Genomic DNA, 14346 nt, shown 5'->3' on the forward strand with positions numbered 1-14346 from the left:
CAACAAATCAACATCTTCCCCAACAACGACAGTTGTATTTGAACTTATCCATTGTTCTATTGCTGTTTCAATTATAACAACATTAGTATCATTATCAGCTTGTTTTATTGATATACCAGCAGCTGTAAATTCTTCACATAGCATTAAAATGAAGCGAGACTTATTGTGAGTATTTGCAAGAAATTGTTGTTGGTTTGTTGGAACTTTCATAGATCGATCAAAAACGATATCAACAGATGAAGATGTTTTTGTAGTCCGACGACGTTGTTCTGCAGCTTTAATATTTTTCGTATGATTAGTAGCCATCAAATACAGTCGTACTGTTATAACCAAAATGTCTTTGTACATATTGAACATATTTTTCAAAAGTAGTATGAAATGTTTCATCTCGATCCCATACAACACGGTGTAATAGATACCCTCCTTTGATAATGTAGATAGCATTTGTGTTATCAATTTCGGAGTATATTTTAAAATCTTCATTTAATGTATATAAGTTTTATTGTGTAAGTAACACAAACCAATAGTTTCTTATTTTCATTTATATTTAACGTCCGGTGACGTATACAGGCGGCATTTTAGTGCATATTATGTAAAATATGAATTTTCTAATGATTAAAACCGCGATATCTCACGAATGGTGAGTCGTAAGAGAAAAAGTGACTGGACCATTTTTGTAGAGAATTGTACGATCTACAACTTTTGTCTGACCTACTTTCACGATAATACTTACTATTTTCGAGAAAAATGGAAAAAACCTTAATTTTGTACTTTTGACCTTGAATAAAATTTTTGCAGAAGTAGGATCGAAGGGGACTTTTGACATTTCATTTATAATGATATATTTAACGTCTCTGTCAATTTTCAGCTCTATGCGAATTTTGGCTAAGTTATGACTTATTTTTGTCTATTTTGACTGGATTATTTGTTAAAGATGGTTCATTAAATTTTGAATTCCTTCCGGTAACTACCATGAGGGCATAAATTTTGATGTTTTTGAATAATGGTTAGATTAATGATATATCTTCTTCCTCAGAACTGTATAATAGTGATGGATAATGCAAGTTATCCCCCGAAACTTTTCGAAAAGTGGTTAAAAAAAGGTTTACAGAATAGGCTAATGAAGAGTATTAAGTTTCATCCCGGTATGGTGACAAAAAAAAACTGTATTCTTTATGCAACTTTCATAAACAGAAATCCAAAAAATATGAGTTTGATAAAATTGCAGAAAATCGTGGAATGATGGTGGTTAGATCTCCACCATACCATTGCAAACTAAACCCGAATGAACTAGTACAGATGAAGAGAACGTTTTGTGCGATAATTTTCTATGACTTTCGACGTGGATTAAACCAACAGCAGTGTGCCGATCAATTCGTTTCGACTTTTGGTGATGTAGCACCACCTGGGGCCACCGTATTTCGCCGGTTTTCCGATCGCTACAGGATGAATTTTGTGAATCGACTGTTGTGCCAGAAAACATCGATGCTCTGCGTAAACTAATATTGCGAGATTGTTATGTGACATACCGTGAGACTGAGGCATACTTGAGTATTAGTTTCATTCGCATACATTCAATATTGCATAAACATTTCTGTTTTTATTCGCGTTGGACACCGCATAAATTGACTATCGCCCAAAAAAGCTCGTGTTGATAGGCGCAAAGAAATACGGAAAAAATAAATCGCGGTGCTTCAAAAGACGTCTATAAGATCGTGACAGGCGACGAATCATGGATCTATCCATATGAACCCGAAGTTAAACAACAATCAAAACGAGCCAAATACAACAAAAGTTGTTCACGCACGAAGCACTTCAAAAGAAATTGTCGTCTGGACAAGTCCTCTCCATTAAAGCAACGTAGAACGGTCGATTAAGAACGGTACATCAGCATTTGTTAGCCAGAAATTTTCGAAAAAATCGCACAGAAACAAATTTGGTAGTTCGCTATAAGAGCGTGATGTCACAGTTAGATTTTCAATTTTCTATAGATGTCTGATAACATTTGGGAAAACTTAACACCAAGTAAAGACGATATATGTACATGGGACCAAATATTATAATCGAATTTTAATTTGGTCATTAAAAATTGGAAGAACAAACAAAATAAGAAGATGTAAATTGTATAAGGGTACAACTATTTATAGAACTGCTTGCAGCTATTCCACTATCAAATTAAATAGGATATCGTATAAGCTTAAACGCAACATTTTGTTGTAGATAGATAAATAGATTTTTTTAATATAATTTTTAAGCAATTATTCAAAATAAATATATCAACCTTATTTCAATGCTTAATCCTTATTAAGTTATGCGGAATTTTAATTATACAAGCAATATAAACGAAGTATCGCAATAAAACTTTAGTTTTTTAGTTTTTCTTAAATTTTTATCACAAAATCAACGTAAATATTTATACATTCAGTGAACCTGCATTCAAAATCTATATTTGTTTTTAGACATAATAATTTATACACATAAATATTTATTTTAACGGAAATAATGTTTTATCAGAAACAAAAAAAAATCCTACCTGTTTCTCCGAAGTTTCGGTGAAATTGTCAAAAAATTTGCAGCCTGCTGTCAAAACAGGTGTGCTCTGTAACAAATATCAAGAATGAATCAGAGAACTACTGTTTTACAAATAGAAGTAACATTCACCATTCATTTGCACGTTAATTACTAACTAAAATATTGAACAATATTGAAATAATTAACTGAGGAGCATAACTATAGCCTCGTATGTTTTTTCGTAAAAAATGTTATATTTTGAGATAATTAAAACTAAAATTGAAGAATACTACCACTGTAAAACGTTTACATAATTTATTTCAAAATTCAGTTTCATAATGACTCTTGTATTTCAGAGCTAAAAAAAGGCGGAATTGCAGCTTTTCATAAGTATATATATTAGCATTTTCGTTGTGGGCATGTGGCCAATGAAACACCGAAACACCAAAGTGTACTAACTGTAATATATTCCGAGCTTTCGAATACTTATGTATGTATTCATCTTCTGGGACTGAAATTATGGTAAAGTACAATATAAAAATATAACAATAATGAATGTTGTTTCTAAAAATAGACGTTTTTTGTCATTTTTGTCAGTTTTAGATATTTTGGCAGATCCATAATTCATATTATGTTCTGAGTGACTGGTGAGTGACTTCTTCGACTGACCAATGTACTTGTCACAATTTAAACAAGGAATTTCGTATACTGTTAAGCAATTTATTGGTTGGACTTTTATCTTTTATTCTAGTAGAAATATATTGAATATTAAGGATTTGACTGTACGCTATCTTAATATTGTGTTGTTTAAACATTTCAGAAAGTTTAGAAGAAACTTATATATGGTAAGGTGTATAAATATGTGACAGAAAATTCGGAAAAGTAACGATATTTCAGTATTTTACTTTTCTATAGTGAATTGTATATGAGGATCAAAACTATTGAAGTAAAATAGTAAATTATCAATTTAATTATATGGAAGGGATAACATTATGTCATTTACATACTTTTTAATCAAGAATACTTTGAAGGGTAAAACATATATTGCAAAGTCCAAAATATAATCTATTTCATAATCTGATAATATAAGGGAGATTCAATCAATTGGTGTCCCAAATATCTTGAAATATTTTTAGTAATCATAGGTTCAATTAAAACAATGTTAGCCAGTATTAATTACATATTTAACATTCAAAAATTGTGAAAAAATATACAATGGACCATCGAGATATACCTATTTTTGCACAACAACTTCAATGTTTCTCTAAAATGAATTTTGTAAATCGTTTTTAAGAGTTTTACAATCGGTGTATTTAAGTTCTAGTTTCACTAACCTCGTACAATGCTTGAAAAAATATTTTTGTTTAGTGCAGTGTTCATTATCAAAGAAAAGTTATATTTTTGAGAATTTACGGCATCTAACCAAGGCACTTATAAATCTATCAATTTGAAGGAGAGCTGAAACCGTGAAAATCAGAATAGACAATGAACAGTACAAAAGAAAATGTGTCCGAAAATGAGGGGTTACAAAAATAAGTTGCATTTGTTTAAAATAACCAGAAACGGTATTGTAAATGTGGAAGAACAGCAAGCAAATTTTTGAAAAATAGGTGTTAACTATAGATTAGTTTGAGTTGGGTTCCTAATGTAAGTGCCTATTATATTTAGATGTTGTTACTAAAAAATGATTATGAGATCTACGACAAAGAAATAACTAGATACTAATTATCGATGCTAGGTTTAATATAAATATTAAGTTTGTTTGAAAATGATGACCTTTTACTACTAAGAACCAAATTAACATGAATATTTTTTCGATACATATCACTGTATATGAACTTTTCAAAATTTATAGTACAAATATTTCGTTGGAAAATATAATATCCTTCTAACTCTATACCATATCTACCGATTTTCCAAATTTTGCAAACAAACCGAAAAATAATATTTCAGAAATTTCAAATATTATAGAATAATCTTAATACTTCCTGAAATTTTCCTAAATTTTCCTAAGCTTACTCAAGTTTTCGGCCTATTATAACCATAAGCTGTACAGAACAATAGAAAAAAGTTTGGAGTGGCCAAAAGTCATATCTATTAAAGATTTATAGGTATCTATTTTCCAATAAAAGTTTTTTTGTTTTAATTTAATTCCAAAAAAATTTCACCGAAATTACAATTTCAGCTTTTTTCATATAGTAAGGAGGTCCAAGTTGTATATTTTCAGTCACAACTTGCATAGTGCAGTGTGCAATCTATAGTGAATTCTAATGTGATTGTGGAAAATTGTAAGGGCCGCGTAGTCGCCGAAAAATAGGGCCTTTAACGGTTAATGAACAAAACATATTTAATTGTTTTGAATCATTTCCAGACTAACATTTATGTAATAGTGTTGATGATACTTGGATGACACATGGATTTACAGAGTTATTACTGATAAGAAATGTGGCGGGTTCCAAACAGCACGTAAAGCTCCAGGAAAACCAAAATTCAAAATAGATAATCATTTGAAAGGAAATCTTCGTAAGAAAGCACATACGTTCTTATTTAGAAAATAATTTCCGACACTATACTATAAAAACTTTGAAAAGAAATAGGTTTTCGCTGGTAAAAGCGTTCCAGAAAGAAACTATATTGTAGTATGGAAAAGAAATTACCTAAGAATTATGAAAGAAATGAGAAACTAAAGAAACTCAAGAAAAGTTGTCCACTCTAAGTGGTTGAGAAAATATTTACAGAATTGGCTAATATCGAAGAATACATATGAAGCATTCTTCTTTAGTAGAGAATTTCCAACAGTAGACAAAGTTCTTGTCACGGCTCGAGATGATAACTGATGAGATGAACTGAGTCGCAGCATACTATGGAAACTTTTAAAAAGAAATTACTTATACTTATACATCATCTGTGTTCATAAAATCAGAGAGCCACTTACAAATCATCCCATGAAACTCTGCACCTTCAGGATAATGTTTATGTAACTTTTCCTCAATTTATTCAATTGTTTTAGCAAGTAAAAAATAATATTTAATAAAAACTGGAAATATGTCTCTATATTTACTTAACGAAAACAATTTTCTTTGTGTTAGTATTAAAACTAATCTGTCAATTAGACGAGTTTCCATATTCGGATTTTTTTAAAATACCACAAAACAAATATTTTCCTTAAACCTAGAAGTATTAATTAATTTGTTTAAATACTTTACTCATTTTTAAATAAAATGTTGAGTAGAAAGTTCTGATCGTTTTTGTTATGTTTGTGAAGTTTATACTTTCAAAGAATAGAAAACCCTTCATAGATTCTTTAAAACTTTATATTATTTTGGATTTCCTATTGCATATTAAGATGAAAAGTGGGTACCATATGTTCTTTGTGAAAGCTATAGCATTGTTTTACTAAAATGGTCAGCCGGATATAATGTATACCTTCTATTTGATCACCAATGATACAGAGAGAACCTAGCAATCATGAATGACAATTCTTTTGGTGTTACGAAATCATGATTCGATACAAAAAATAATGCGAGTATTGTATATGTTCAGTCTGTTCCTAAGCCAATTACAATCAAAATATATTTGAAGACGATAATGAAAGTTATGTTGGAGTTAAATCTATTTCTAGTGCTTCAGAACATTTATCTCTTCAAAAAGTACTCCACATTTAATTAATAAAACTGAATGAAAAGAAATACCACTAATTTTTCAATATTTCCATTTCTCGACCCCTTTTAGTGTTAGTTTCAAAAGCAAAATTTTATTTATATAATTTGTATTAATTTTTTAATACTTGCTGGTAAGCATTGTAACAAATTACTGTGAATAAAAAAAATTGAATTATCACATATTGCAGTTCAATAATTATCTGATTGAAATAATATTTAATAAACAATTAAATCTGAATACCAGTAATAATATGCATATCATTAAAATCTTAGCAGTAAAAACTTTGTTAATTACTACTTATCAACAATTGTGAGAAAGTTATGATTAATTATAACAATGTAGTACATTGAATATAATTACAGATTCTTACAGTTAAATTAACCTTTTATAACATACATTACAAGTGATAACTTCTGTGAAATCAATAAAAGGAATTTGAATTTGTATAACTGGAACATATAAGATAGCATCATAGACTCAATTTGAATGTAACAGCTCTTCAAGATTATTTCCAAATTAATTCAAAAATTCAGCTCTCTTCTCAATCCTACAAAGATAGGTTGAAGAACAGTTCTGATGCAATTAGAGTAAACTGCCTGCCAAGTTTACTCCATTGCAGAAAATAAGCCCATTTTGCAAATTAATCTAATTTACAATTAGCAGCATACTATTCTCACATGAGATGTACAATATTTTCCACCATACCGGCCAGTTAATCTCAAAGTAAAAATATTAACTGATTGAAATACCATTACATGGTCTTCCTTAAATAAAGTTCTGATATGCTCATAAGATTATATGATTATTTTTGTTAATTCCTGGCTAACCACCAACATATTTGTATATAATTCTGAAGCTCTTCTTATAATCTTATATCTTTTATTTCAAGACAAAAATATGAACACTTCCCTCCCCTACTTTTCTTGTTAAAATATTAACACCTTTTGTAATATATGGTAAAGAACAAACTTTACATAGAATTCATAAGTTGAAGTAGGAAAACTAAAACAAATCTATTATTTGAATCAGTGTACTCACCATATAGTAAAGGCTATTCCTTGCACTCTGTTTACTCCTGGATGACCCCTCTCTCTTTAGAAGAACAGAATCCAGCGAATCTTTTCTGTAGTGAAAAGGTTCTGCATAAACAGGTTCATGAGGATTCCCAACAAAAAAACAAGAATTTGGTTCCCTTATCTTCTCATAATTTGTAACGGCAAATCTCAGAGGTTTCAAGCAATTAAAATTAAGTGCTGATGTATTAGAATTTTCTTCATAACAGGGTAATTTTGGAAGAGTTCTATTTGATTTAGTATGGACAATCATACTATCATCACTATCTTCCCCAGACGTTAAAGATTTATCTATTAGTTGCTTTCGCCCTTTTAATTTATTATTCCTAACAGCATCTTCAAGCCTAATGAGCATATATTTTGGATCTGCCTTCTTAAATGCTCTTGATGGAGGCTTTTTTTCTATTTGTTTAGTATGTAAAAATGATATATTTTTAGGTAATTCAATTGATTCTTGTATATTTAATGCCTGGAATGTTCTAGGTGGTTTTTTAGGGGCAGGTCCTTTAGGCAGAGGTCTACTTAATGCTACTTTCAAAGAATCAGTCAATGAAACTCTTTTTTTAATATCTAATAGCTTTTCCTCAATTTTCATTGTACTAACACTGTAAATACAATCTTTTTTGGCAGAAACAGGAAGACTAGTTATATCTGTACAATTTGAATTATTTCTACGTAATGCTTTAGGAATAGGTTCAGTATACAACAATGATATATCCATTGATTTTTCAGGACTATTTTTTGTACTGTCGTGGCAATCATTACAGAGATTCTTTGTAATATCATTACTAAATTTGCTTCTGACAGATTGAAATTCAATAGAACTTTGAGATTTTAAAAGCACAGGCTTTTTAATGTTATTAGACTTATCAGATTCAATATTTAGTAAAGGCTTAATCTCGCTAGTTTTTGTCAAAACATTGCTGTTATTATCACAGTTATTCTTAACGGCACTAAATTGTTTAACTTTACTTTCATATAAGGTACTTTGATTGCTATTTCTTTGGAAAGCACTGGTACGCTCTGCGCTTTTATCTACACGAAAGGCGGGTGTTCTTTTAATGTTTCTCTTGGCAGGATCACTCAATTGCCTTTGCAGAAGGTCTTTTTCAATTTGCTTTCTCTCAACAACTTCTCCACTGTTATTAAACTACAAGATAAAAGATTCAGGTAATTTCTCATCCAATTTACATTTTGTAATAAAAATATTTCAACTGCACCATAAAATCTTAATGTTAATACTTTATGCGAAACCTGGATACGACTATTATAAAATTAACATACTGAAAAGATTTATAACAATCTTATCAGTCTTAGAGCTTTATATTAATTATGAATTAATTACATCGATCAATTATAAAAACTTGTTAGGAAATTCCGAACAATGGAAACATGGTTCCATGGTATAGAATTCTATATTTTTTTGCAATGATAACATGTAAAAAGAAATTTCAAATTCAAATTTTAAAATCAATTGATTAAATCCTTCAAGATTTATCATTTGTTGATAAAATTGGTTTTTTCATTTTTGGTCAAACATATTAAAAGGTACAAATGGTATAATCAATTCTGTGATATAAATAGTATATTCACCACAAAATCATGTCTTACTGATAATAAATAATGTTTATATGCAATTTTGGAAGTTATACTATCAATAACATATTGAATATTTCAATACAACTCTTTGATAAATTGAAATTAGAGTGTGGAGAATATTTAGGCTTTGATTTTGGGTTGTGCACTTAATAATTGTTTACAGTACCTATTACTTTTTACACAGTTGCAAATCGCAACTAAGCAAATGTGGCATTAACCAAAACTATCAAATTGTCAGAGCCAGGAGTCTGGAATCATTTTTAGGATAAGAAATTACCTGTAATCTAGTTCCTTCATCGGCCAATAATCTTTCATTATTTTTATTTGGATTCCTGTCACCACTATCACAGTTTTTTCCATTTTTTCTTTCAGGGGATTTATTATTTTCACTATTTTCAAACTTTTTCCGAATTGATTTCACTCTGTTATTATTGATGGGAGGTCTATACATTATTTTATAATAAACAAGTCTTATGTGATTACATCTCAACTAGTCTACACAGGAAGTATCTAATTTGTTAGTAACTTGCAACAAGTGGCACAATCAGGTAAAAATTGTTAATCTGAAAAGAAAATTTAGTTACTTACATGTCCAAAAGAAGATCCACAAGTATACTAAATTATGTTAAATTAAAACAACTTACCATTTAAAACGAGATGCTTTAATTAATGTATACCAAGAATTGAGTTTAATTACTAACACTTCTCACTTAGACATACGGTACAACCTTTCCTTATCTTGGTTCTTTCACTCAACGACTAAACCCATAGGCAACGGTTTTTTTTTGTTGTTTTGGAGGTGTCTGATGCTCCTCCATGCCAGACAGTTTTAGTGATCCAATCCGAATGAACGATAAGAAAAACGTGAATACATATAAATATTAAATGATTGAGTAGCATTTTATATTTGTTTTTGCTTTGAAATTGATAAAAAACCATTAAAACTCACACCTATTCTATAGAGAAATAATTATATTTTGAAAGGTCAATTTTGTACCTGTGCAATATTTGCTGTAATATAGGAAATACATGTTAGTCTAATGAATTTTTTTGTATTATTGCTACCTTATGAGATGAAAATTCATTTAAATATTATGAAATGATAAAGTTAGGCAATTTTATAAAATTTCTTCTATCATTTTCTAAATATGTTTTAAAAAAACGGCTGAAACGTTTTGTATACATTTCTTATTATCAGTAGAATTTCTTCTGACAAAGACCAGCTTATGAGTTTATTTATTGTGATAAGTGAGATACAACACATACAAAAGCAAATTTTCTGTTTAGATTGGCGACGCCCGAAAATTTAATAAAAATTATAATTTAAATATAACTCTCCAACGTGTTATAAATATAGTTATTGAATTGTTTTAACATTGAAATAGGTGCTACAAATTATTTTCGTTATAGTAGGCAACCATATATACATAATTTATATTATAACAAAGTTGAAGTAGGCTAGTAGCAAACACCGGAAAGAAGTAGAAAATTATAGTTAAATTTTTGACATCAGTAATTATATTATTTTGTTACAAATAACTTTGGAAGAAAAAGTCTAAATTAGCTGTGTTTTAAAATATGTCTGTAGTATGTTTAACATGTTTTCAAAAAGGCGAAATCCTGACAATGAGTCCATATTTTCAACATATATTTGATGGTTTGAGTTTGGCAAATATGATAAATTCTATTTCAACATTAAAGGTAATGTTTTATTTCCGTTAATTTAAATTTCACAATAAACTACTCTATACTTCTAGTTATTTTCAAGATATAGTCCTCTTGAACATTTTTAACAATTTTTAGATAGAGGAAAATAAAGTACCATCTCCAAATGTCTGTCAAGAATGTACAAATACAATATTAAGTTTTTACAATTTGGTAAAAAGATATAAAGCAGGGCAAACGTTATTCACCGATGTTGACAAGAAGGAAGAAGTATTCTTTTTAGAAGAAAAAGATTATGACAATTATGTAGACTGTGAAGCAGTGTCTTATAAAGAAAACAGTGATCACGAAGACAATCAAAATTCAAGTCATTCCCCCGAATGGCCAGAAAATGACCAAGAAAACGGTATATCAACATTTCCAAATTATATAGGAAGTTCTCTAAAATTTCAAGAAGAAACAAAACCCAGAGTTATTGATGAAATGGGAAATGAAGTTATTTCTTCTGTAAAATATACGTGTCATGAGTGTGGGGATTCATTTCTTTTTAGAGTTGGTTTTTGCTCACATATGGTTCAAAAACACAACATTTATATTGAAAATCACATGTACGAAAAGTATAGTACCCAAATAACTATCAAGATACCTCCACTTATTGGAGATCCTGTAAATTTCGCAAGAAAAAGTTATACCAAAAAGCACATCAAAACACTAGATGATTTTCAATGTCAGGTTTGTAGAGAATCTTTGGAAACAGCTGAAGACTTGAAACAACATTATAATACACACAAGAATCATATATGTGAACATTGTGGAGCAGCTTTTGTAAAGAATTCTTATCTAAGAGATCATCTTTTAGTTCATACATCAGAAAAACGGTATCCCTGTGATATTTGTGGGAAAAAATTTAAATATAGAAATGGATTATCTGTGCATAGGAATATTCATATAAACTTCAGAGGATTTATGTGTGATACTTGTGGTCAGGGGTTTAATGCCAAAAGTACATTAAAAACTCACATAAAATTAAAACATACCAATGAAAGAAATTACCCGTGTCCAGAGTGTGATCTAACATTTAAAGTTAAATCTTGGTTAGATAAACATTACACACGTAAGCATACATTTAATAGAACCAAGGATTTCATTTGTAACGTATGTGGTGTAGCCTATTTAAATAAAACTACATTAACAAGACATATATCAGAAAAACACACTGGTACACCTGTAAGACATTATTGTACTGTTTGTGACAAAAGTTACAGTATGAAAACCAAATTAAATATGCACATGCAAAAAAAACATAATATTATTTTAAATACTACATCACAATTACTTCTGTAATATTTCTTTTTAATATGTGTGTAATGTATATGAATCAGGTATTGCTTTAAAAATAGAGTCAATATTAAAAAAAATAAAATACAAAATTATTTGTAGGAATAGATAACATTCTAGATCTAAAAACTAAAGAGATAGAGAGTGTGATAAATGGAAAAAGTTGTATCTTTTAGAGCACGTTATCAAAACAATGTGAATTTTCTTCCGTTCCGTCTATCCTCATTATTAAGAAAACAATCAAAATTAAAGGAGAGGATTTTCTTCTCAATTTTCTGTGACAGCTTACCATGACATGAATTTTTTTGGGAGCATCCACCAACTTCTATTTTTGAAATTGAAGTTATGAACAGAGAATGTAAATACTAATAAATCAACATAATGTCCTCATATTTCCTAAAAAAGGAAGGTGCAACCAACAGACAAACTTTATATTCTCTGCTCATATGTTACCTAATAGTTGATGGCTGCCTTAAAAAAAAACTATTACAGAAGACTATAAAGAAAATACTCCTTTTCCTTTTTGACAGTTTTTGGAGTAAAGATGATAGGCAGCACAGAGGAAAATTGGCATTTTTTTGTTTTTCTAGGATAATCTGAGCAAAAGATTTAAGAAGCTTTAAAATGTGCACATTTTTTCCATTCAACTTATTATATTTGCATACTTTTGGTTTTATTCTCGTCATCTGATTATTTATTTCAGCCTTGTGAAATTTCAATTTTCAATAAATTTTAATCTAAAATGATCTTAGGTCAACTGACTTGAATTGGTATTAACTAAAGATTGCTCTTGAATACAATAAAAATTTTTATATTCTTATTAAAAAGAATAGCAACACATGATTCATATATTCAAAATGCCTGGTCAGAACAAGTTTGTATTTATATTAAATGTTTTATATACTTCTTTTGTAACTTAATAAAATTATTGTTTATTTGAATACATTACATCAAAAGGAAATTAAGGAAATTTTATTTTACAAAAGTGAACAGAATGTTAACAGCTTATTTAAATACCAACACATACAATTATTTTTATCAACTCCAAAATATTTTATTAGTATTCATTACTGATATGGAAGGTGAATCAGTAAAATAAAAACATTGATTCATTATCAGTACAGTGATAAAAAACTCATTCTCATTAATAAATGAAAAATGTAAACTTCAGTTTTAATGGGTCTGTTTACTGTTTACTAACAATTGTTATTATGTTATACTGGGTATTCCAACTTACATAGATACACACCATGGTATCATCAAGTTGATCAATATTATAATATATAATTTTAGACAGCAAGTAATAAATAATAAATATTGTTGTAAAGTTTTAGGAATTAGTGGTGAAATAACTTTTAGTATTTGATAGGACAATAGTGTGAAGACATCATAGGTACGCACCGAATTTGGCACAAACTACCAATTTTGATCTGTGGGATGTGGTTAATACATTAGTAAAATAACAAATCGAAAGCACCCATTATGTGAATCTATTTTTTGAATTTCAAACCCGTTTGTTGTTTATTTTTATTATTTTGCGGTCTCCCGTTTGTGTTCACTTTACAGTGTTGTCTATCTATGTTTATTTTTCTTTAAATACAAATATAAGTATATTCATATATTTTAGAATTTGATCCAATAAATCTATTGGTACTTGTCTTACTCAAATTATCAAAAAATAGAGCAGAATCACAAAAAATGATAAAAATTGAATACTATTATATAAAAGCTGATTGGAGTTTAAGATTCAAAATAATGATATATTAAATATTTGTACACATGTTATGTGTCATATTCTACATAGTGAATTTAAATAGGCGATATTACCAAAAGTACCACATGCCATACCAACACTTTGAAAACATTACAAACATATATTGGACTAACTATTATTCTGGTATCTGCAGTAGCACAAATGATTTTTTGAATAAAAAGTCGCTACTGTTTTCAAGGGTTTAGGATTTTAGTGCCCTGCAGTATACTACTATTTTAATATGAAAAGTTGAAAATATTTAAAATAATTTGTGATAAATTTCACAACACAGACACAGATGGCTGGAATTCCAGTTTCCATTTGGGGCCAAAACAAGAGTTCTTGAAAAAACATGGGTTATATCTAAGGAATCTTCATTCTGCAGAGATAGTGATAATAATTTTGAACCATTTTACTTATTCCTCAATCTCATTTGCAAGTATGCAGTGTTAGGCAGGGTTGGATGATAAGGTATTTTTAATATACTTATATATTCAATTCCACTCGTTTCTAATTTTAATTACTATCAACGTTGTTGAATCGTTTCCCTTTCTTTTTACATAATGTCTGTATAGTTTGTTTAACATATTTCTAATTTGTGTTTTTTGACCTATTTCTTATGATTTTGTTTGGTATGTTGGTTCACTTTTCTCCACTACATATGTGGTTGTTACCCCTGCTTTCGCTTTAAGCTTTTAAACTGTTGTTCTACGTCATCTTAGTTGATCTTCCAAATATCCTATC

The 14346-nt window shown here is 29.1% G+C and overlaps 2 protein-coding genes across 2 annotated transcripts in view; one reads left to right on the forward strand and one right to left on the reverse strand.

Moving 5' to 3' along the window:
* LOC130451662 (uncharacterized) overlaps window positions 1-9647 on the reverse strand; it is a 63375-nt gene extending 53728 nt beyond the window's left edge. Inside the window, exons 1-4 of the mRNA XM_056790819.1 lie at window positions 9491-9647; window positions 9124-9409; window positions 7213-8397; window positions 2534-2599 (exon numbers count right to left, since the gene is read on the reverse strand). Coding sequence (XP_056646797.1) covers window positions 2534-2599; window positions 7213-8397; window positions 9124-9297 — 1425 coding nt within the window. The 5' untranslated portion in view covers window positions 9298-9409; window positions 9491-9647. The remainder of the gene's footprint in view (window positions 1-2533; window positions 2600-7212; window positions 8398-9123; window positions 9410-9490) is intronic.
* Window positions 9648-10199: 552 nt separating this feature from the next.
* Window positions 10200-12810, forward strand: LOC130451663 (zinc finger protein 578-like). Its single transcript, XM_056790820.1, has 2 exons — window positions 10200-10547; window positions 10650-12810. The coding sequence occupies exons 1-2, from the start codon at window positions 10425-10427 to the stop codon at window positions 11853-11855; spliced, it is 1329 nt and encodes a 442-aa protein (XP_056646798.1). The 5' UTR covers window positions 10200-10424; the 3' UTR covers window positions 11856-12810.
* Window positions 12811-14346: the final 1536 nt, after the last annotated feature.

This window comes from Diorhabda sublineata, chromosome X (assembly GCF_026230105.1).
Source record: "Diorhabda sublineata isolate icDioSubl1.1 chromosome X, icDioSubl1.1, whole genome shotgun sequence".
NCBI classification, from domain to species: domain Eukaryota; kingdom Metazoa; phylum Arthropoda; class Insecta; order Coleoptera; family Chrysomelidae; genus Diorhabda; species Diorhabda sublineata.